We start from the raw sequence: 25022 nt of genomic DNA on the forward strand, positions 1-25022 counted from the left end.
TCACGAAGAATAAAATTAATCAAACTTAAGGCTAACATTAAGGATGGTACTAACCAACGTATACCTGTATATATTTTGTTGTGAAACAAGTACTTTGGACCAAGAAAAAAAAAAGATTCTCGCGTCCCAATGCTCCACATGCTGTTAGGCATGTGAGCCGTCCAGTAGAAATTGCGGCACGTTGGACTAATCCGATGGCATCCTTCGCCATAAAAGTTTTCTATGGGCAATATACCCTTTTCGAAATTGTAGAGCTAGCTTTCCTGCTATGCAGTATGGCAATTAATGGCAGCTAGTCACTTATTGCAAACAGCTCGTTCAAGCGCGGATTGCTTACGCTATGACGTGAATAATTCTTGATATAAACACGCATAGCAGACAAGCCCGGACGTTGAACTAGGACAACGTCACCGCTTGAAGCATGACAGGTGCAGCGATTACTTCGTCAAATATGCCGTGCAAAGAAGCGCACTTGCGAGTTATAAAAAGGGTTTATTGCGCTAGATACTCGTAAGCCAATGTAATCACCAGCACATCACTAAGTTGATTTTACAGCGACCTTAGCTACAACTAATATGGCACCTGGATCACAGCGAATAATTTTAATTATAGCTCAAGTTACATGGCTTAATGGAAATATGCCTTCACTTCTTGAGACAGATGAAATCGTCCCTGGCACTACCACTGCTGTGCTATTCTTTTGACCCTGCGTTAGCGAACACGTACGGCATCATTCAGAGAGTAACAGCAGTATTGTTCCGAAGCCATGTAACCGTGTTAACTCCAATTGTGGTCGCTGCGCTTATATACACTACTAAATATACTACGGGTCGTGAACCGCCGCTCGCCTGTCCACGTATGGGGAGCGCTTATCCGGCCTTTCAGCAATGAAGTCCATTGTTTGTTGATTACCCGACAGGCTAAATGGCCCACGAGCTGCGGAGATCGCGTCTAGTTCTATATATATATATACATCTCACTCCGCGAAAGCGGTAATCCATCGGGGACCTGTCAACAACAAACGCCGGCTGTCTCGGGAAGTCGCCTCTGCCGCGTCGCGCTCTCTGCCGGAAGACAACAACGACGACAAACACGGTGACAGCAAAGTCGCGCGATGACAGCCGAAATTGTGTCGCGCCAATTAGACCGTTCCTCTGTCCTCCATCGACTGAGTGCTCCGCTCGGTCGCACGGGCGCCGGGCCCGGTGATCGGCCCGAATCACCCGTCTGTCACGGCGCGGCGTCAGGGCCTGGGGTTCGCTGAGACGCGGGCCGGATATAACTTCCGCTGCTATTCGGACCGTTCCCATCATACACTGTAAAAAATATCCGTGTTTTAACGTCGGAGCAGACCGTAGAAACTACAGAGTAACATCTGTTTCCTGAAAAATAGCGAGACTGGACGTTTAAAGCACAAACTGTGCTGCGGTTTATGGGAAACAGCAGGAGTTGCCGTAAAGCAGCAGTCGATGTTTCCGTTCTTTCGCTCCTTCCGTAAAACACCAGAAAAACGTATGTCTTCTGTACTTCAAGAACACGCTTCCGTGATTTGTGTGCACGGCGACATACTGGCTGAACTTTGACCATTCCCCCCGTTCGACAATGATACAGTGAACTAGAACAGAAAGTTAAGCGACAGCCATGGGCAATGCCTTGAGAGAGCTGTCGGCGACATACTGGCTGAACTTTGACCATTCCCCCCGTTCGACAATGATACAGTGAACTAGAACAGAAAATTAAGCGATAGCCATGGACAATGCCTTGAGAGAGCTATCGTGGCGGGTGGCTAACGTATACATACAGCGGCAACGCTGCAGTCGCCGACTAAGATGAGGCGTCCCACAGTGTGTAAGGAATGCGCAGATTCGCATTGTACGCTCATGGAAAGTCAGAAAACGAAGACGGAAAGTGTGATAACTGGGCAGGCTTTGATGAGGAAATTAAGCTTAGAGCAACATTGGGTTCGAAGATAGACTAAGAAATACGAGAGAATGAGGAAGAGAAACTGTTCATTAACTCACAATGGAGAAAAAGAGCTGCATGCAGGATCACTGGAAAGTGCCAGTATGGATACATATATATATTCGGAGAGGCGGAGAAGGATAGCAGCGGTAAAAAAGAAAAAGAGAACGTTTCAGAGTTTTTACCGATTAAGGAAGAGGATAATTACAGCATTATGATACTTCACCGCAAGGGAAGCTAAATTTACTATTAGTAGCGAAGTCGGGTTGCCATAAAAAGTTATAAAGCGAGACGATATGGTGGGCCAGCCTTCGTTAGTGTGGTCACACTGACGAAGGCTGGCCCATCAGCCGAAACATTTGTAATTAGTAAAGGTGTTTCGGCGTACGTCGTGCTTTTTCGCTTCCGATATATATATATATATATATATATATATATATATATATATATATATATATATATATATATATATATATATATATATATATATATATATAATATATATATATATATATATATATATATATATATATATATATATATATATATATATATATATATATATATATATATATATATCGTCGAAAGGCGCTGCACTTCGTTTTCAATCTTGCAAGATTGAAAGCGAACAGGTACTTGTACTGCGTCTATGAGACTTTATTGACAAAAGATAGTGAAAAAAAAACATACCCGTCCAAGAATCCCTGCATATATGTGAATCTTGATGGTGTGCATAATAGTTTACGTTTTTTTTTTTTTCGTCACATCGTGAGAATGCACGACACACAGAAGAAGAGACAGTGTACATGTTCTCCTATTTTCGTTCCTTTTTTTTTTCGTGCTTGCAAGCCTTGACTTGTTTAGTGAGAGCAATCCTATAATCGTAGCTGCGTTGTATAGTTGGCACACCAATTAACACGCAGTCAATGAAACACAGTAATGAAGTGTATTTTAAAAGGGTGCGGTTTGCTGTTTCTTTGTATGAACTCGTTGTTTTCACGCTGTTTCGCACCGTCAAGCCTACCATGCAAGCTCAAGCCCAATAATAAAATTTGGAAGGCTCGGGGAAACGTTTGTTCTTTTTATGAATTCATGAGTCTACTCGGTGAACACCGACGGCGACTTCACTTCGTCACCGAAGAATTCATCGGTTGTTGAATGGTTCTCACTACCTGCGACGAGAACATCGATTCTTCAGAACTATTTCCCTTTACACCACTTTTCCTGAATAACCGATAAATTTTTTGCACCACCATAGCTCTTCCCAACCACAACAGGCCAAAAGAAAAAAAAATGCGTTGATGGTCACACAAAATAACACGACTGCTGCGGTGTGTCCGGCCATCACTGCCCAATAGAATGGGTGCAAGATAGCATCGGTGCATCGTGGTGTCGGCTAGAATACAAAAACAAATTGTAGGCAGGCGCTAAAGTAGTCAGTTTGCCCCAAAGGGAGCGTCGCGAGTTCGATTAAAAGCCGCACCACCCGCCGGTGCCGTTTCAGCTGAGCGCCTCCCTTCGTAGCCTAAGAGGGCGCTACGAGCGTCGTGTACATCAGTCACGGCTGCATCTGCTCCCACAAAAACGCCGGATTGCCCCGGAACTTCTCTTCCTGCCTCCAAGATTCCTGTGCGCAAGGTCAGTAAAGCTGCTAAGACTCTTTTGCAACCAAAATCTTCGGGACTTAAAGCACAGAAGCGAAAAAAACCCCACAACGAGGACGCGCCCGGGGTACGTTCAAGGCTAGGCCTAACAAAGCACCCGCGCCGACCCAACACTGGCGCGGGCGCAACGCCGGCTACTAGTGACCCCAATGCCGAAGTGCCCATGATGCTGTCCGCGTTCGACATGGACACCACACCACCTTTGAGTGCAACAGACAAAGCACACGTGTTTTCCATGCCTGCACCGCTTGCAAGTCATACGTTCATTACTACAAAAATAGGTGTAGGAGACGACAGGGGCAGGAACTATCACTTGGCTGTGTGTAAACTTATTTTGCCATATTTGGCGGAATCTGAGTGACAGCCGTGAGGTACGATTGGTGCTCGCATTTTGCATGCAGGTTGTGTTGCATCTTGTTATTGATTTACGTGCTCAGGACCAAGTAGTGCTAGCAGTTCATTTGTTTGGTTCCTCACTTGTCAAGTTTTTTGGCGCACTCTTCACTTGTTCAGCTCAGTGGTCTCTGGCACCCTACGTGGTCAAGGCAGGCGGCTATTGTCAGAGCTCTCTCACCTTCCTGCGAAGTCCATCACCTGGCACACATCACAATCAGGTAGGCATTTATTTCACCGTTATCGATCATTACCTATCTTATAAACAGTTATAAGGTGCACTCGCATGCCACAGCTCATACGAGCTAGGCATGTAACATGTCTGTCGCTATTATAAGGTGAATAATGAAACACGTGTTTGCCATGCTTGCATCGCTCATACATACCTTATTACTAAATTAGGCACAGAAAACAGTAGGGGTAGCAACGGTAACATTACTGTGCGTAGGCATATTTCAGTGCATTTTGTGGATTTTTAGTGTCGGCTATGAGGTACGACCATAGTGCTCGCACGCTGTGTTGCACCTTTATTGAGTTGCGCATGCAGGAAGCAGTACAGTGAACAGTTTAATTCTTCGGAATTATATGAAGCATTGCTTGCACTCAGCAATAACGGCATTTTTCCTTTGTTAGTGTCACTTAATTGTATTATTGTGGTGAAGCCTGCTGTTGAGTTGCATCTTTGTAGTTTGAGGATGTCACAGGTCTGTTTGTGCACGCACTCATTAGTGATCTCCTCGGTGCCCATGCACATGGCTGTTATAAGGTGCACTTGTAAGCCGGATCAGCAGGAGTCTGCTGTCACGTACACACCAGGCGTGTACGTGTCTTTGTCGTCTTATCGAGCGCAGACAAAGCACTCGTGTTTTCCATGCCTGCATCGCTTGCAAGTCATACGTCCATTACTACAAAAATAGGTGTAGGAGACGACAGGGGCAGCAACTGTCACTTGGCTGTGTGTAAACTTATTTTGCCGTACTTGGCGGAATTTGAGTGACAGCCGTGAGGTACGATTGGCGCTCGCATTTCGCATGCATGTTCTGTTGTGTCTATTGATTTGCGTGCTCAGCAGTTCATTTCTTTGGAATTGCACGACACATTGCTTACACCCGACAACATTGCGAATTTGCACGTCACTTAGCCATACTACTGCTTAACTGCAGCTAATCCAGCATGGGAGTCCTTGTGTGTACCCAAGAAGTTGGTGTATGGCAACAGAATCAAGCGATCGCATATGCGAAGTTTTGGGTGCCCTATCTTGAAGCCACCCATTTCCATCTCTTGCGCGTACTACTGGCAGGCTACGGTGCAATTCATACTTGGTATCAACTGTTTGATTAGTCAATATATCACAAAAAGCTTTAAGTAATTGTTTAAAGTAATTATGTTTCAAGCTAAAATTTTAAAGTAATTGTATTCAATATTGGACCTGGCTGCACTTGAGAGGCTGAAGCTGCTTTCACATATGTGCAAGATATGAACATCTGTTGTCAACATTAGCGATATAATGGATAGCATTACTTAAGTTGTGAACATGTGTAATGTTGGAGCATATGCTAAGCTCACTTTTGACTGCACATTCAGGAATAGCCTTTTAAGAGACCCAAGTTGCGCAAGTATGGGTGCAGTTTTCTGTAGAATTTGTGCAGTTAATGTTACAGTCTCCGTCATTATTTCTTTTCCTTGCGCCGCCTGCTTCAACTTAGTTTAAACATTTGTAGCAGGTCAAGAATATTTATATTCACTGTGCTCTTATATAGAGGACTGCTTAAAAAGCATTGGCTAATGTTCATATGAAATTGAACATAACCTGACATGCTAACCAGATATTGGAATGATTCTACTATTGTAGACTGTAAGGTATTATTACCATTGTAGCAGTGTTTTTATTATAAAATTGGGCGGTCTGAAAAAGTGCACAAGCCAGTGAATGTAATTTAGCAAAATAAGTGCTCTACCTTCATTGCAGCCATAACATCAATGAAGAATGCCCACTTGCCGGCATTGCGCACAGACATTTTCAACATTGACCGACTACTTCGAGCACTACCACTATCACAGCAGTGTGTTGGGCGGTGCCCTTTGCCCTTGTGAGCCTTGTGGAGCTTTGTTTAAAAACTATCAGAGCCTAAGAAGTCACGTCTTCAGACATCACAAGAAGCGATGCAGCAAACAGACTGATGATGCGTTTGTCTGCTCTGTGTTGTCATGCGGGGCGAGTGTGCCTACTCGCACGGAGCTTCTTGGTCACATAGCTGCCCATCTGGAGAGTGGAATTGATGCTGTTATGTGTCCTTTTGTGGGTTGTGGTAGTGTGCTGAGGTCAGCAGGTTCCTTCAGAACACATGTTTCAAGGTATCACCGGGGCAAAACTGCAACACAGTGCACGGAAGTACCTGAAATTGAATCCAGTTCAGATCAAGAGCACAGTAGCACACCCCCTGCTGATGTTGGAGATAACTGTGAAAGGGAGTCTGGTTGTGACAGCGATTTGCCGCTGAACCCCTTTTTTTTTTTATAGTGATGTCATAATCGTGGAGTGCACGCCATTTTCCTGCTCATATGCTTTGGTGTTTACAAAAACAAAAGGAGCCTTTTTTATTTTGCAAACAAAATCTGTTGCAATCAATGCTCTATCTCGTCCACTTCTTTTTTTCTTGTCTATGTGGTTTACGTCCCTACCTTTCTTCAGCCTGAACCTACTAGCCAACAACATGTTCTAGTAAGCTGGTGCAGTAGTTTCAGGGTGGTATTCCCCACCAGTCTGTTTTTTGTCTTCTTTTTTTGGCGTGTCACAGCTGTTGCACTCAATTGTAGGGTGGTAATATAGTTCTACATTTCAATCAGTTTTCACTTTAATATCTCTACAGATGAATTCATCTATTATCAAGTAACTGTTATTTACTTTGATTTTTGGAATAATTGCAGGAAATCTTCCAGGAGAGGATGGCGGCCTGTGCGCCTGCATTATTTCAGATGATGGAGGAGGCGCCGACGAAACATACTATGGAACTGGTGGTGCGCGTGAGAGACGAAGGACAAAGAGAAAAAGCAGTCCAGGTAGCTGTGCTACCATTCCTCTGCGCGCATTTTAAGGAAGACAAGAACTACCTTTACCAAGTATTTGAAGTAAGTTTCACTTTGTTGCATTATGTTAGTACAAAACTGGACAGTAACATCTTTTCAGAAAGTGATGTATTGGTTTGTTGAGAACAGCTTTAGGTTCTAGATTTTATAGAATACAGTCGATCCCGGGTATATCAAACTATGATATATCGAATTATTGGCTATATCAAAAAGTTGAGAGATCCCCTTGAATTTCCCATGCAAAAATACGGGACTGCTGTACACATCTATCGAACTCACGCACAGCAGAACATCCGCTAAATTGAACTCTGAGCCACGCTAAAGCCCACAAATTGCATTTTTCCTAACAAATAATGATCATTTATAGCCACAATTCGACAAGTTCCGATCCCTTTTCGCGTGCAAGTGACTAAAAGGGGGTGCTGAAAAGTGAAACATTGAAACTCCATCTTGCTGATCTAGCTCGTTGCACAGCACTTGTGAGTGCACCGGTATGCTTGATGTGCGATCTGCAGGTTTTAACGTGGGGGCATGGTGATGACCGAGGGCACCAAAACGAAGTGGAATGACTTAAGGAAGTTTAGTGATCTCATTGCGATGTTCGCATTCAATCGTGTATGATGGCATGTGGGACTGAAAAGCGTGGCCTTCGAGATGTGCAACTTCATGAGGTATTTTGGTGCTTCCGGTTTTAGAACGCTCATTTCGGAGGCTACGCTTTTTTCTAGCTTTCCGCACCAAAGCAACAGCTGTCGGTTACAAAATGACAAAGCCACAAGTGACATCGCTATCACCAACATGCTGACGGTGGGAGCTTGCTCGTTTGTGGGCAGCATCGCCTTTTGTGGCTTGTGGACCTGTGTACTTCTCGCCTCGTTACTGATAAATCATCATTTGGAAGTCGGCGCTACACATTGATACGCTCGTAGCGATAAAAATCATGGCTGGTGCTAGGAGCGACCTCAAGTAAAGCACAGTCGTGAACTGTTTCTTTGCGGGCTTTGTGCCAGGTGACGACTTTGAGTGCGTCATGACTGCTGTCAAGGGCGTACAATGCCTCAGTAAATTCTATGCCTTGTTAGTGTTTTCGGGCACCATCTCGGACAGCGAGCGGCTTCATTGGAGCAGAAGACGACGTCGCTGGTTCTGACTGCATGGATGCCGAGATGATGCCCAATGTTGACGGTGCCGTGGAATTATTGCTTTCGCCACCAACGCTCTACGGAGCTTACATTGGCATTCAGTGCCACTCAGCGCTGTTGTGGCCGAATGAGCTGAATTTGCTTACTTGGAAGGGTCCAGTGATATTGAGGACAACTGAAACTTGGTGGCACGCAAAAAGAGAGAAAAGTTTACAGACTATTTTCAAGTGAAATGAAGTGCGATAACTTGCAAAAGTAGATGTTCAGGCCTTGTTCTTTATCATATTGTGAGAGAATCATTCTTTAAGTGCTTGTTAGGATTTCAAAAAACTGTTTTTAGGTCTGAGATGCTCTAATTTATGCCTTAAATACACATATTTTGTGTTTCGACTCATCGATATATTGAACTACATATATCGCGATCCCCTTCGAGTTCAATATATCTGGGATCGACTGAATGCTGTGCAGGTTTTTAGCACAAAACAATAGCTTTTTCAGTTGAATTTTGTGAAAAAAGCTGCTTTTGTATAAAGGAAAATTAAACTTTGACTGCTGAAATCAGTTTTCTTCTAATTTCACAATTTCTGAACTTTGAGCAGACTTAACTTTTTTACACTTCTTAATCGATGTATTTTCTTCCCATAAAGAACAAGTGCAATGCTACCGTATGAGAATTTAGTGACCGCTGCAGCAAAATTTTTTGACAGAACAAATATGCTAAACATCCAAAAATACCTAATTCATGAATTGCTGGACACAAGTTAAAAGGAGGATAGTGTAGCTTTGCATATCTTTTGCCTTTGTGCTTCATTTTAAGGTAATTTTGGTGGCTTTGTACAGCAGCATTATTCATTAAAATTACACCGGAACACGCGCTTTGTCACAAGTATCAGCATTTGAAGATAGTGTAAAAAAAAGGCAATTTTCAATTTTTTTGTGGAACTTACTTTGGTTATCCGCATTGTGTCGTAGTCACAAAAATGTTCTGAAAAAAAAAATACACTGCCCTTGAGCCAACAGTTAGTGCGGGCAGGTGCCATTGTTTCATCAGAGCCACTAGGATAGGGAGTGAAGTCCCCAAGCATCCGACTATAAAGTTCACAGAGTGAATGAGAAGGAACGTAGCGCTGTGAAAAGTGAGACTTCATGCAACAAAAACTGTGTTGGGGCATGGTGCACGCATGGTGAACCACAGTGCACAAACTTGGTTTACTAGCCTTTTTCAGGCTCAATGGGAAAAAAAGTGTTTGTGTGCAATCAGAGTGCTCCACATGCACAAAGCATTAGTTTTTTGCAATGCACTGCAGAACAATGTTTCTCGTCACTTTGGCTGTAGTGCCTCATTACGACGCAGTGAGGAGGGCACTAAGAATGGGAATAGGCCAGAGTTGTTGCAAGATGTTGCTCACTTTGTCCCTTGCTGTCGCACATGCAAAATAATTTTAAGCAATACTATCACCACTAACATTGATATATTGACCTGCAATCATTCAGAGTTGTCTATGATGTTGCTGTAATCCAAAGAGAAAAATGAATCAAAATGTGAGCAGGTTTTTTTGCGTGCTCGCTATCCATTCTACTTTGCTCTAAAATTGTTCCAAGTTTCAAGGCTCCTAGGTAGGTAATTTGTACTTGGTGCACACAGCCTGCAATAGACCAGGAACCATGGTGGAAAACGGAATTGCAGGGATCGCATCTCTGATTTATATATTGGAATGGCCGCAACTGTACATATCTCTTTGTGCTTTTGTGTACATGGGATATTTTTGCTCATCCAGGAGGGAACAAGCATCACTGAAAAGCTTGCCGAGTTGCCATCAACGCCTACAATCATTGCACTGGGTGAGTTCCCTTGTCGATATCATTATGTGTTGATTGTTGTGCGAGGAGGTCAAGTAAATTGATGACATTTTACAACATGAGTGTGAGCCTAACTCCAGCTACAAGGTGCAGTAGATACTTATACACTTAAATAACAGATGTTGTCGGAGGAGAAGAGTGGAAGATGAGGGCAGACCTGCAACTGGGTTTTATTCAGTACACTCATGCAGGGAACCTGCGTTCATTCTGATAGTCTGAGTGAAGTATCACAGACACAATCATTGCTTTTGTTCATTAGGAAAAAAGCCTAGGCAAGCTCAAGTGCCATTGGGTCACAACTGCATCTCAATTCTTGTCTTTGCCAGTAAAGTCTGCCATGGTTTACTAAAAGTAAACAATTCGTATGCATTTAAGTTGGGCAGGTGAGAACCTTGTCTGGTCTTTATCAAGGGCTGGTGTTCCCTACATCATTCATTTATACATTGACCTGTATGACCAATGTTAACATTCCTCCATGTCTGAGTGACTTCGTTATCCTACTTGACGAGCGCACGTCGAACTCAGTGGGGTGGCACTTAGTGCAATCTTGCACACCTCATAGAGGCAATGCGGGGTCTTAGCATTTACCTTGAACGGCACAGAAGAGTAACCTTCACCCACAAACTAGCTCACCAGACAAAATGCTGTGCTTTAATATTAACCCAACTTTAACATCAGATCATACATTCTGAACATATTTACCACGAGCATGTGAAGACTTATTTTATGATTGTGCGTATTCGAAGACTGAAAAAGGCCATTGCACATTTTTTCAAAGGAAGCCTTGGAAAAATTTTGGGAGCGTACAAACCACTAGTAGGGTGTGTAAAATTGCACTAAGTGCCACACCTTTTAGTTTGTTAGTTGCTTATCAAACCAGGAGGAATGTTTACATCAATCAAACAGGCCAATATATATATGAACGGCGCAGGGAACACAAGTTGTTGATTCCTGACAAGGGTCTTATCTGCCTCTGACTTCAGTGAAAGTCCATTGATTACTTGTCAGAAACTATGACAGCCATTACTGGCAAGAATGAAATTCGGAGATGCAGCCTTGACCAATTGGCTCCTAAGCTTGCTGAGGTCTTCTTTTTTTTTTTCAGGAGGAAAATGATTGGGCCAGCGTATTTGGCTCAGATTGTACAAGAATTAATGCAAGTCTATGATGCATAGATGAGGAATTTGCAGACTGTAGCGTGTAACCATACGTGTTCTAAATGAAGCCCATTGACGAGTCTGTACCCATCCTTGTGCTCTTCTCATATGTTTCATTTGAACCACACCTTGATAACCTTAAAGGGCTCCAACACGAAAAAGGGCAGCAGGTGCGAAGGTGGCCAGAAGTCTCGCACAAGTGTGCACACAAAGATAATGAAGTTGGCCCAGAAGCTGCGTTTCAATCAGTGAAAGTGTGAGCATGAATCATACACATTTTCTGATGATATCCGGTTATTAGAGCTGAATATTATCTTGATTGTGGCTTTGCATTTTCAATTTAATTTGTTTGTAAGTATTATGAGCCTGGCGTTTTCTTTTTTTTTGTCCTTCGGAGTGTAGTCAAAATATACTGCTATTATTTCACAAGAGCCAGCACATGAAAATGCACTCTCAATTGAGATTTCTATATACTGTGAATTGTGCCAAGGACATATAGTATGTTGTGAAAAGAGAAAAATGGAAGGTTTGGCCTTAATTTTATCCTAGTTATCAATCTCACTGATGCTTCGTTAAAGAACCCCAGGTGGTCGAAATTTCCGGAGCCCTCCACTACAGCGTTTCTCATAACCATATGTGGTTTTAGGACATTAAACCCCATATATCTATCTAATCTCACTGATGCTTATGTTAAACAGGGTTTGGAAATTCATTCATCTAAACCAAGGGCATACACAGAACTTTTTAGGGGGAGGGGGCCCTTTTTGATCTGAACCAGAGGTCTGGGCAGGCAAATGGTAATTTTGCGCTAAGTATTTCATGGAGAAAAAAGTTTGGGGGGAAGGAGGGGAGAGGCACGGGCCCGGTGTGCCACCGCCTGGCTACGAATAAGTGTAGTGTATATTCACATGATGTTTCTTAGTTCAGGTCAAGCTCTTTCAGTTTTTTTACAGGATCCTCAACCCCCCCCCCCCTCCCACCTCAGCATAGTGAAAAAAAACATTCTGTGATCAATAAACAGTGCTTAAAAAATTTCACTAAAGCTGCTGCTTGGGCGAGTTGGTTCATGATTAAAATATGTGCCGTCTTTTTTTGCGCTGGTAAATCTATATTAAGAAAGTTCAGCCATAATTTGTAGCTATATGTGGCACATAGAGCTTAACAGCAGAATGCAAAGTTGAAAATCAGTATAGGTATTCACCCGTGCATTCTGCTATACAATAGCAACAAATATTTCTGAAAATGTAACTGCTCATTCTGAGCATGATCAGAGCCAGTGGGAAACTTCTCAGGAGCGCCGGGCAGGCCCTATACATCCTGTGCATTTTTGCTGATTTTAGGTAGTTTTCTCAGTGACTAAAAGGGATATTCATATAATCCATACATCATTTTCTTCCAAACTTTTTGCTCTTTTAACTTCATAATATAGAATTTTTGTGAATTTTTTACCACTAGAGCTTGACTTTTGAGTTAATTGGCATCTATGAAAATTTGTAACACAATAACGGTAAAGTGCATAGCTTCTATTTTGCTTCAGTAGCTGTATACAAAAAAAATAATCAACTGGTTATCTTAAAATACATGGGAAATAATGGTAGCTAAGTAATAAAAAACTGTTTTGAGATATGGAATAAAGTTCAAAAACAGGTGAAAAGTGATCGCACTGTCAGAAACACTGTTCAATTATTTTGTTTAGTAGTTACAAGCTTGGTAATCACTGCCAAAGTCAATTTTTCGCCGTGGAGCCTCTCGCAATGCTTGTCTTGTTTTTTTTTTTTGTGAGATGTCATTCAGCTCTATCTGCAACGTATCGTCAAGTGTGGTCAACGATTTCCAGCAAATTCATTGTAGTTTGGCCAAGCTTCAATCCTATCTCAGAATAGAGGCTCGTGTGATACTACCATTATTAAATGCAAAAAAAATATTCAATGTCGCCATTTATTTATTTATTTATTTATTTATTTATTTCACAATACTGCAGGCCACCATGGCCCAGGCAGGAGTGGGTTTACAAAATCAAGGAGAACAGTACAGAAATAATCGATTAACAATACTAACACCACATGTCATGAAAGTAATTTTTAAACAAAAAAAGAAAAAAAAAAAAACAGCACCAATACAATACAACACTCTCACAATAAGTCTCAGCGATTCAATGTTCAACATGACAGATGCCGTTCAAGGGCTTCATCAAAATTGTCTGCCTCGCAAATAAACTCGGGCAGACCATTCCAATCCGAAACACTGCGGGGAAAAAAACTCTGCTTGAATGCCTCTGTTTTGGCAAAAATGTGTTGAAGGGTGTGTTTGTGAGTGTTGCGCGTAGTTCTGGCTGTAGTGGCTGTCAAATATGAGGGTGCAGACATACTAAGCTTACCGTTTAAAATATTACGCAAGAACTTAAGTCGACTGATTTTTCGGCGGACAGCTAGCGGGGGGATATTGTGAGCTTTCATGAGTTGAGTTGGGGAATCTAGCCTTTTGTATTTATTAAATATAAATCTGATGGCTTTCTTTTGTAGCGCTTCTAAGCTGTGTATATCCTTTTTTGTGTACGGGTCCCATACCACGGATGCATACTCCAATTTAGGTCTGATAATAGCATTATACGCTTGGAGTTTAACATTCACAGTAGCCTTTGTGAGCTTCCTTTTTAAAAAACACAGTTTCCGAAAAGCAGAAGTGCAAATTGACGAAATGTGTGCCCGCCACGTCATGTCACTTGAAATGGTGATCCCCAAATACTTATATTGCGTTACTGATTGAACGGGAGAACCATGAATACTGTAGGTAAATACACTTGGGTTTGTTTTTCGCGTTATATTCATGAGCACTGTTTTATCAACATTTAATTCCATGTCCCACGTTGTGCACCAATATTCGATGTCGCGAAGAGTTTGCTGTAAAAGGTTATGGTCTTCAGAGCAGGTTATTTCTTTAAATACAACACAGTCATCTGCGAAAAGTTTGATAGACACTGATTCAGGAATTTTTTGCACTATGTCATTTACATATATAAGAAATAATAGTGGCCCCAATACACTTCCCTGCGGCACACCAGAAGTAACATTGAGCATCCTAGATACACTGGATTTAACTTCAACGAACTGCTTTCTGTCGGTTAAATAAGATTCAACCCATTTAATAAGATAAAGCGGCAATCCTATATTATGTAATTTCAGAAGTAATTTACTATGCGGAACCTTATCAAACGCCTTAGAGAAATCAAGTAGTAGTATATCAGTCTGCCCCGATCGATCCAATACTGCGATAAGTTCGTGGATAGTTGTTACTAATTGCGTTGTCGTGGACAATCCCTTCCGGAATCCATGTTGGCAGGGAGACAAGACGTTATTTTCTGTTAAAAAGCATTGAATATTGTGCGCCACTATGTGCTCCAGTAGCTTGCAACTCACTGAAGTTAAAGAGATTGGCCTGTAATTAGAAACTATTGATTTATCTCCTTTCTTATGGATGGGCATAACACGAGCAATCTTCCAGTCATGCGGAACTTCACAACTAGGACTCTCACCCTAAACAAAGAAAGGAAAGATTCTGTGACTCAATTCCCATTAACTCAACACTTACACTGAGTCGTTCTCACACATTGTTATTCAGTTGCATCAGAAATATTAGTCCATGTCCATTAGAGCATACCCGTTGTCCCCATGTATATACGTGATTCACCTCGAAAGATGCTGAAAAGGCTGGGAGGTTTAACAATAAAGAGCTTGCTGGTTCAGCACCTCAGTACGTCACAGGGATTTATTCACATTAACAAGAAAACTGTACGGGCTTCAACGAAATTTACACTTCCTCAGAACCTTCTTTACCCCCAGCATCTAAGGTTATCGACAAGCACGGCAAATGCAAGGTGTAATGATGCTAGGAGCTGAAAGTGTTCCAACCTATGTATTCTGAAGGCGGATTGTGAATACAAAGGTGCACAGTGTCTTCGGACTGCTTTAGAAGTTACCCGACAATCTTCTATACACAGCTGACTCTAGACAAGCATTTTGACTTTTGTACGTCAGAAAATTAGGCCGTAAGCATAGAGCGAATGCAAGGGGCTTGCACTAGAGTGTGTTTTCACTGGCTACTTCCTTTTGGAAAAACTGGTTTTGAGCCACCAAAAATGCTGTTTATGAAAAGCACGAATGTGGATGCACAAAGGGACACCCCTCCCCAAATTGCAAAGAAAACAAAGCGATTTTTTTTTTCACATTTTGCTCTACCACGTGCCCCTACTTTTTGTATCAAGGGCCATATACATACACAGAGAAGGCATTATAAAGTGTGTGTAAGTTGCTTCTTGCATTCATTTGATCACTTGTTTTTCACATTCTTTTCAGGCATAAACATGCTGAAGTGATGAAGAATGGTGATGTAGCAAGCTACAGCACATGTATTATATGTAAATAAATTCATCTGTGTTTTGTTAATGTTGCATTATTATTTATATGGTATGCAGCAGCAGGGGTGGTTTACACACACACAGTACATAAAGACTGCATTAGTGTAGGTTGAAACAGTACATAAAATTGGACATAAAACTCAATCATGAGAATCTACAGGCAGCCACATAAACATTCCATTCCATCCCGTAAAACATCGGCTTTTCGACAGTACTGGTCAACAAAAGCTTGTGTTAGTTTTTCACAAATTAAGTTACTACCAAAACTAAGTTTATTTTATGCTCAGTGAAACAACTCTTTCCTTCAAGGCAAAGAAACTACACAAAACCTTAGTCAAGCACAGAAAAGCCATTAAACGAAACCAGGTGTTTTACTGAAGCTTCTGTTTTCATTAATAATAACGGAATAATTTACAGCCAGACTGCTCTACAGCGATCTCCGTTTATTCCTCCTCTAAATACAGCAAATTCTGTATTCCTACAAACAGAGTCATGATGTGTTTGAGATAACAGATTTGCTGTGTTTGGGATAACAGATTTGCTGTGTTTGGAATAACAGATCTGCTGTGTTTGGAATAACAGATTTGCTGTGTTTGGGTTAACAGATTTGCTGTGTTTGGGTTGACAGATTTGCTGTGTTTGGGTTGACAGATTTGCTGTGTTTGGGTTAACAGATTTGCTGTGTTTGAAATAACAGATCTGCTGTGTTCAGGAATACAGATATGATGTGAAAGAGAATACGGAAAAATGTATAACAGAGACTTCGTGATACGGAGCCTGCTGTTACTCATTTACAGAATGCCTCCGGCAACGATTTACCAGCAGCTTTTGCTGTGTACCGAGACATTTTTTTTTACAGTGTAGCCCAGCAAAAGCGACGGAAGTTGTAGCATGCGCCAGAGGCGAGGAGGAAATGGGAGCTTCTATTGAAAAAAGAGAGAAGCTCGTGACACCCCTGTCGCGGTTCTCCCTCTCCGTCCTCCGCGGCTTCCTGGGAGCGGCCATCGCGGTCCACCCGGCGTGGAGCTTGTCGCGTTTGTTGTTGCACACCAAAGCGTACAGCCTCACCCATTCGGGGCCCGACCCATTATTGTGAGGCTTCTCCGGCTGTCGCTGCCAGCGAAGGAGGGCGAGGGAACGATGAAGAACCCTGCGTTCGTACACGTTTGTGATTCGACAGTACTGTGCACTACCGGAGCAGCTCTAAAGAAGACTCCTATCAATTAGGCATGTGTTTCACTAAGTGGTTCAAGCGCAGTATCGGTGAGAGAGTTTTATAGCACGCTGCGTTCCCGTTTCAGGTGCACAGAAATACCTTTATTATCATTTACATGTTGTAATTTTTCAAAACTAGAGGCTTAGAGTAGGCTAACCGCCGTATTCACAAACGCTCCTTCACCCAAGAAGTCTCCTCGACTTGACAAACTCGATGGGAGCGCCATCTCTTGGCAGAACAACTCACTGCATATCGGCAATATTCTGCGGTGATTCTTGAGAAGCGCAGCGTCAATTTCAGTCGAGCAGCGGCACAGTGCTCTACTCAGTCAAGTGAAGGATGGAATTCGAGTCGAGGAGCGGGGGTTAGAGCTATTCCTCAAAATAATCCTCTCGAACTACAAAATATTGAGGAAACCGGTGATACAGTGTGAACACGTAATATTACGTGGTAACTGACCTATTTAGTTAAGCGCCAAGCTTGCACCACCTTACTGTCGAATGAAACTAGAGAAATTGATTGGCTATGCATTAAATTTGAACTTTTTTTCTGTTTGTGATGATCTCGAGGCATGATCACCTTTGCATTCTACTTCTAGGTTTTTCTCTGAAGCAGTGTTTCCGAACTTGGTATCTCGTCTTTACTGTAGTAATTAGCGATACGTAATTAGCTAAGTGACTAAGTAGCACAGTTGCATTTGGAGGGACGACACTACGCTGCAAGTACACATTACTATGAACACGTGAAGCCGGCCATACCTTCCGTGGTACTGCACGGTATAACCACTGCGCAGCTCGCCACAGGAGATGGACAGTAGGAGCAGGCGGGCACCAGCAGAATAGCATTTTTTTTGTGGTTGTTATGGAATCGCAAAAATGGTCAGCCCTTTCATATTTTCTAGAAATGCTTTTGTACTTCGTCAGTTGCGGAGCTATAGTCCATCCTCGCTGCAGTTATTGAAAAGCGGGGAAGTTGGCGCTGCGTGCGACACATGCGTGTCGGGGAGCGGAAGCGAAATTTTCGGTTCCCATGAGGACATTGCGTTTATCTGCGTACAGCCACGTAACTGATTTTGTCGCAAATTTTGTCTTTGTGTATTTTGATGACGTGGTAAACGTTTCCGTATGCACTACAGTCTTATTGCCTGTTCGTTTAAGCGTGCTAACATGTGTGAATAGAACTGCACAGAAAAAAAAAGTTATCAGCAATGTAATTAGGGGGGTGAGAACTTAGTCAAGCGTATAGTCGCTTTTATTCTCACCCTCTCCATCAACGGTGTATTGATTGAAAATAAAGTTATTAATATAGTATTATTATTATTATTATTATTATTATTATTATTATTATTATTATTATTATTATTATTATTATTATTATTATTATTATTATTAAGGTTTTCTAATGGCATCAAGATAATTCTACTTTTCTTTCTTGTGCTGTCCATAACTTTTGCACATCGTGACCTCGCTACTATCTGCCTCATATATAGGAAGAGCCTGAATACCTCTGTGCATCGACATCAAGTCGCTGAAAAAGAAGCTCAGTCAGTTACGTCACATGACTTCAAAACATGTTAAGGAAATCAGCCATCGCACAACGTGACCGCAACAATGAATCAGTAAAATGTTTCGTAATACAGTACAAGGTCATATTCGTTATGCGGCCTCTTCTCAACGACATCCACATATCTGCGGGGTCTCACGTATGGCAGTTGCCTTGACCTGACATTGGTGTCACGGTGCTTCTCTCACAAAGTTAAGTAGTTTTGCGATATTGAGACTCATGCGAGTGATCACATACCCACCTACGTGACGATCGATGGTATCGTAAAAAATTTCTCTTCCGGTGTTGCAATTGGCACTGACTGGTCGATGTTTGCATCGCGTGTTGAGAACGCTTGCCAAGAAGGCCTCGCCTGCAGCCTGGAAAATACCATAGTGGAAGCTATGCAAGCGTCCAAATGTAAATCACCATTTTCGTCTAAAGTTACACAGTTTGACATCGAACTGGAAAAATTACGAGCTATACGAAGGCGTGCAGAACAACGATACAGACGCACAAGATCAATTTACGATCTGAGGGAAGCAAGGCGGCTCCAGAAAAAGATTCAACGACGCATTTACAAACTGCAGAGCGAACGCTGGAAAGCATTCTGCGAATATCTAGACCCTCATAAACCGCTGTCATATATTTGGAGAACAGTTTGTGGTCTTCGCTCCTCTCCACAACAACGGCACCCTTTTAAAACTTTGGCACTCCATCAGGGAAAAACAGAACTCGAGGTGGCTGAAGAATTTTGCACGAGAGTTGCCGGGAATATTGTGAACGAGAGCATCGACGCCGTGATCGTTCCTGAGACGCGATTACCAGAAATGGACATTCCATTCACCATGGAAGAACTGGAAGGTGCGTTAGTCGCTTCTAAGCGCAAGTCATCGCCAGGTCCTGATGGTATTACTTATAGTGCGTTGGGACACCTTGGACAAAAAGCTAGAAAAGAACTTTTAACATGCTTCAACAACTCCTGGCTCAGCGGCAGTGTTCCCCGAGAATGGAAAATTAGTCGATTAATACCACTTTTGAAATCGGGAAAATCACCATTGGACTTGACAGCGTATCGCCCTATTGCCCTCGCAAGCTGCCTCGGAAAAGTGATGGAAAGGATGGTTCTATTTCGTCTCGAGTGGTACTTGGAACGATACACCAAATACCCTTCTTGCATGGCAGGCTTTCGTCGGGGCCGCTCCTCCATTGACTGTGTCCTTGATTTGTCAACATTTGTTCAACAAGAAAAAAGTCGCAAACGCATATCAGTGGCACTCTTTCTTGACGTGAAGGGTGCATATGATAATGTAGCTCACGATGCCATCCTCACTTCTCTCGCAGCAATGGGCATTGGTGGACGAATGTTTCAATGGATCAAAGATTATATAACTGGCAGAGGTTTCTTTGTACAAACATATGAGGGTACAACTGCCCAACATTACACCTACTGCGGAGTACTTCAGGGAGGTGTTTTAAGCCCCACATTGTTCAATGTGACCCTCATTGGTCTGGTGAAGGTTCTGCCAAAGTCGGTGTGCCTATCCATATACGCCGATGATATTTGCCTCTGGAGTGCTGCAGTTACTCGACCTCAGGTGCGTGCACGAATACAGCGGGCAGCAACCCTCACAACAGCCTACCTTCAGAAACAAGGCCTAAATATATCAACTGTGAAGTGCGCGTTGATGGCGTTTACACGCAAACCAATGACGCCATACCCTGTTTACATCAATGGGCAGAGTGTCAAATATGCACGGACGCATCGTTTCCTGGGCATAATAATCAACAGAAGTCTTTCGTGGAGCCCACATTGTGCGTACTTGAAGAAGAGACTGCTATCTATTGTGCATATCATGAAATTCTTGTGCGGTAAAGCATGGGGAACTTCTGTGGCCTCCATGCTACAGCTGTACAGGGCCCTATTTCTGGGTCTATTGCGCTACAGCTTGCCGGTACTGACTAACACTTGCAAATCGAATACTCATTCATTGGAGAGTTTGCAGGGTCAGGCACTGCGTATCTGCCTAGGACTGCCCCGATGCGCTTCTACTTATGCCACAATCATGCTTGCCAAAGACCATCCGGTCAGGACATATATAGCTGTGGATTGCCTCAGAGCGCACATTCGACATGCTAGCCGTGTCCCCGACCACCACTTGGCCCTTCTACTTTCCGGAAGACCACGTGCTACGTTTTCAGACGTCATAGCCAAGCACCTAAACAGCATTCCATCAGGATATACGCCAGCTGCGAGAACGGCATGCCCTTTGTGGTGCCTCGACCAGCCGCAAGTACGTCTAGAAATTCCGGGAATCAAAAAGAAAAGCAGTCACTCCAGAGTAGCATTGAAGCAAGCAACACTGCTATTATTACATAAGTTGTACTTAGACCAAACGCAGATATACACTGATGGGTCCGTCTCATCCAGCAGCTCATCAAGTGCCGCTGTAATTCCGGCTGCAGAAATGACAATCAAGTTTAAGTTGTCGCATATGACTACATCTACGGCATCAGAGCTTGCTGCTATAAGGGCTGCTTTACAATATCTCGTTCAAGAACGTCCAGGAAAATGGGTCATATTCTGTGATTCGAAGGCAGCGCTTCAGAGTTTGCAGTCTGCCATGCGTAGGAGGAGCCATGACCAACTGGTACAAGAAATAAGACATTGCCATCATGAAGCTCTAGCACGAGGGCATGATATTATATATCAATGGCTGCCTGGACATATCGGTATTACCGGAAATGAACTAGCCGATGATGCAGCCCGCTCAGCCCATGAAGAAACCCGTGTAGTCCCGATTCCTCTATCAAGGAATGATGCAGCAAGACAACTTTACCTGCTGGCTCGAGATCTCACACGCACGTTCTGGTCGTCTACCAGCTTCCAAAGGTGTCAATTTTATGAACTGGATCCTTCGCTAAAGCTAAAGCTACCATCACAACTTTCCCGCTCCGATGCGACACTGTTATGCCGCCTTAGGTTGGGTGTTGCATTCACAAAGGTGTACTCCTTTCGCATTGGTATGGCAGACACTCCTACATGCGACTACTGCGGAGATGAAGAAACCATCGAACACGTCCTCTGCAGCTGCGCTTGCTAGGACACACAGCGATGCCAGCTACGGATGGTTTTGAATCGACTTGACCCCGGACCATTTTGTGTGCAGAAGATACTAGGACCTTGGGCATCTGCCTCAGTTGCGCAGAAAGCAACTAAAGCACTGCTTCTTTACCTTAAGTCAACAAACCTGAGCGACCGCCTGTGAACTGTGTGTGCTCACCGAGTGTGCTCGTGATTGTGTGTACCTTCTCATCTTTGTGCAACCTCTTTTCTCCCCTTTATCCCTTCCCCAGTGTAGGGTAGCAAACCGGATGTGCGTCTGGTTAACCTCCCTGCCTTTCCTTGTATCTTTATCTCTCTTCTCAACGACATAACAAGTCAGCGTCAGATAATGACCGCAACTAATATGTGGAGTGATGACTACACCACCAGTAGCAGGAATGTCTATTCAGGCAGATCGAAAGCTGTTCAAGTACGTCGATATTTAAGTTCCCTGCCTCTGAATCACGAATCTCTAAATAATGTCAGCCTGATCAACATCCCATCCCCATAATATAGAAGGTTAAAGAACAATGAAGCACAAATTCTCCCTCCCTCCATTTATATATATATATATATATATATATATATATATATATATATATATATATATATATATATATATATATATATATATATGTCTGTGTGTGTGTGTGTGTGTGTGTGTGTGTAAAGAGAGAGAGAAAGAGAGTCCCTCTCAAGACATCCAAGTGTGCATAAATTGCCAGGAAACACGCCTCAAAAACACGCACCACAAAGGCAGCGGCGGCATTTCATCATTTGGACACTCCCACATGACTCCAGAGCAACTATTCAAAGAAGGAAAGCGAAAACATGGCAACAGTGATGAGCGCGCACGCTTTTAATGACCACATATTCACGGCATTACATGCGTCAACATCACAGAGAAAACCCCGATGCTGATCTTTGGACGTATAAACAGCCATAGTTCACCGCGTTCAACGTTCGAACACGAGGCGAGCCTTCTCGATTTCGTATTCTCGCGACTCTGTTATGCCCCAAAATAAAAAAAATGGCAGCATTTCCACGGTGTGAATGATGGAAAGTGGGGCGAAGCATTCGTCCGTCCATTCGTTCTTGCTTCCGTCCATCCATGTGTCCGTCTGTGTGACCGTTCATTCGCCCATCCGCCTGTCCGTGCGTGTGTCTGTTCGTGCGTCCGTCCCTGCGTTCGTCCATGCAGCCGCCCCTGGTTCCGTTCATGCGTCCATCCATGCATCTGTCTGTGTGTCCGTTTGTCCATCTAGTCAACACTCAAAGTATCACCATCTCGCATCTTTTCATCCTATATTCCCCATATAGAAGCACCGCCATCCAGCGGACATTCCAAGGACTAAACGAGAGGTGGCACACGCACACTTTCTTACGGCTTGCGCTTCGGGTCTACTTCCCACCTTTAACCACCTCGAGTTCATGGTATATACTAGTTCACTGTATTAATGGCACTGCGGCCCAACGCTCGCTAAACCTTTCTAAAACCAAGGAGGTTACGCCCAGCGAGTATAATGTAGCAACCTTTTCCTGTCAGATAGTGCTCAATGTACAGTATGGGCCACTGTTGAAGGAAACACTGGAGTGCACACCATCGAAATTCCTGGCCCTCTATGATCAAGTGGATGAAGAAACAATCTTGAGACGTGTCAATAGCATTTTAAAAGGAGACGGAACTTTTAACCACCAGTAACTTTATGCATACCTAAGCCGCTATGATTCCGTAAGATAGCGAAATCCAAACATGCTGCCCACGCAGGTGTTCCCTTTAACAGTGGACCCGTCTGTACATTCCAATGGCAGCTAATGGGAAATGAGAGACAAAGGAATTCGGCTTCTACTTTCTTACGGCTTGCGCTTCCTATCAACTTCCCACCTTCAACCACCTCGAGTTCATTCATGGTTATATACTAGTTCATTGTAATCGTGGCACTGCGGCTCAACGCTCGCTAAACCTTTCTAAAAGTAAGGAGGTTACACCCAGCGAGTATAACGTAGCAACCCTTTCTTGTCAGATAGTGCTCAATGTACATGCCAATGGCTGCTAATAGGGATCGCATCGTGCGCGTTAACTAAAAGCCGAATGCTCCTGTCTCTCATTCTCCATTAGCGGCCATTGTCATGTACATTGAGCACTATTTTTTATTGTTCAATAACGCACAGAAGAAATCTCTCACCGGCACAACTTTGGAGGTCGAAATGTTATACTTGTCACATACTACAACAGCTACGAGGGACGAACAGGTGCCGTTATAAAGAGCTTCGCCCCTGAAAGGGGGAGGGGGGGCTCGCACGGCACATACGAAGACGGCATCGTGGAGAAAGAGAATTACGAGCCACGGCTCCGAGTAGCGAGCGATACGGGCGGCCACGAGCAATCGTGCGTATATATATATCTGGGACTCGTCAGTGGCGGCGGCGCGTCGCTGACGCGACTTCGTCTTCCGAGAGGCAAGGAGACACACTATTATTCCAGCCTCCGCATCAACCGCCAGACCAGAGCTCGGCGCCAATGAAATCACCGACGTCGTCTCTGGGGATAAGACAGTCCCGGGGAGGAAGATATTCTAAAGGACATACGAGAAACCGTGGACGAAAAAAGAGCATATAGGACGGAGGAACTAAGACCTCGTGAAGGGAGGACGAAGTGCAACCTCTGTCGTCGGGTGTCCATTGCACAGCAACAGCCACCACAACAACTGTTACGGACAATTACGGGCAAACGGCTTTACTTACTGAAGACTGGGGTGACCCGTCGCGCTGCAGTCCAACCTTCAAAGCTCTTCTTTTTACATAAAAACCATCGTGAGAGCGGAACTAAACACGTCATACAGAAAGAGACAGACGAGGACAGGTGTGTGTCGTGTTTACTTCCGCTCTCACGATGGTTTAGCCACAACTCGCTCAACAATGAACACTTTGAAGCTCTCCTTTTTAGTTAAATATGTTTCAAGAGATGTTGGCGTTTGTACATTCTTCGTTCTTCTCGACACTCAACCACGTGTAGTGGGTATATTAAATGTGCCACAGAGTTTTATTCTGCCAGTAATTACTATAGAGAGTGCTTTCTGCAACTGCCCCACTATAGCTCCAGAGTTATACCCCTCAAGTGACAAGTGGCAACTTGAGGGCACTTTGGAAGAGTACACTTCGCTGCGAGTGTAATTCGCGTGGTGTCACACGAGAAAGTAGAGGGTCACTTCCTGCAAAGTACACTTGCCGGCAATACCCCAACCTCACTACGCTGCGACGAAGTGTGGAGCCTCGGTACCAGTGGGTTGCACAGAAATACGCGGTTACTTAAAGCGGCGCTCATACTGTATTTTTAACCATTGCGTCTTCTATAAGAAATACTGCTGTGCATTAAAACAAGTCATACTATAAAGAAAGAAACCTCGCTACTCTCATCCTCGTACAGATTGTGGCCACGTCCGCTAGAGGGATGCGGCAGCACATGCTAGCGTCCGTCT

The 25022-nt window shown here is 43.5% G+C and overlaps 2 protein-coding genes across 4 annotated transcripts in view; one reads left to right on the forward strand and one right to left on the reverse strand.

Annotated features, from left to right (window-relative positions):
* The window catches only part of sev (receptor protein-tyrosine kinase sevenless), a 176841-nt gene that overhangs the window by 112194 nt on the left and 39625 nt on the right, over positions 1-25022 (reverse strand). The gene's annotated exons all lie outside the window — the stretch shown is intronic.
* Positions 3456-15707, forward strand: LOC142817850 (uncharacterized). Of its 2 annotated transcripts, XM_075895730.1 has the most exons (6): positions 3456-3600; positions 4140-4240; positions 6948-7148; positions 10027-10090; positions 11410-11521; positions 15618-15707. In XM_075895730.1, exons 3-6 carry the CDS (start codon positions 6966-6968, stop codon positions 15685-15687), a joined length of 429 nt encoding a protein of 142 aa, XP_075751845.1. In that variant the 5' UTR covers positions 3456-3600; positions 4140-4240; positions 6948-6965; the 3' UTR covers positions 15688-15707. The 2 variants fall into 2 exon arrangements, with proteins under 2 accessions (XP_075751845.1, XP_075751846.1); XM_075895731.1 differs by lacking the exon at positions 11410-11521.

Source organism: Rhipicephalus microplus, chromosome 5 (assembly GCF_043290135.1).
Source record: "Rhipicephalus microplus isolate Deutch F79 chromosome 5, USDA_Rmic, whole genome shotgun sequence".
Lineage (NCBI taxonomy): Eukaryota > Metazoa > Arthropoda > Arachnida > Ixodida > Ixodidae > Rhipicephalus > Rhipicephalus microplus.

Excerpts from the sequence above, each read along its gene's own strand:
- LOC142817850 (XM_075895730.1), top strand. The coding sequence starts at position 6,966 with ATGGCGGCCTGTGCGCCTGCATTATTTCAGATGATGGAGGAGGCGCCG. Across the intron at positions 7,149-10,026 it reads ACCTTTACCAAGTATTTGAA|GAGGGAACAAGCATCACTGA; the intron begins GTAAGTTTCACT and ends TTGCTCATCCAG. Across the intron at positions 11,522-15,617 it reads GCGTTTCAATCAGTGAAAGT|GCATAAACATGCTGAAGTGA; the intron begins GTGAGCATGAAT and ends CATTCTTTTCAG.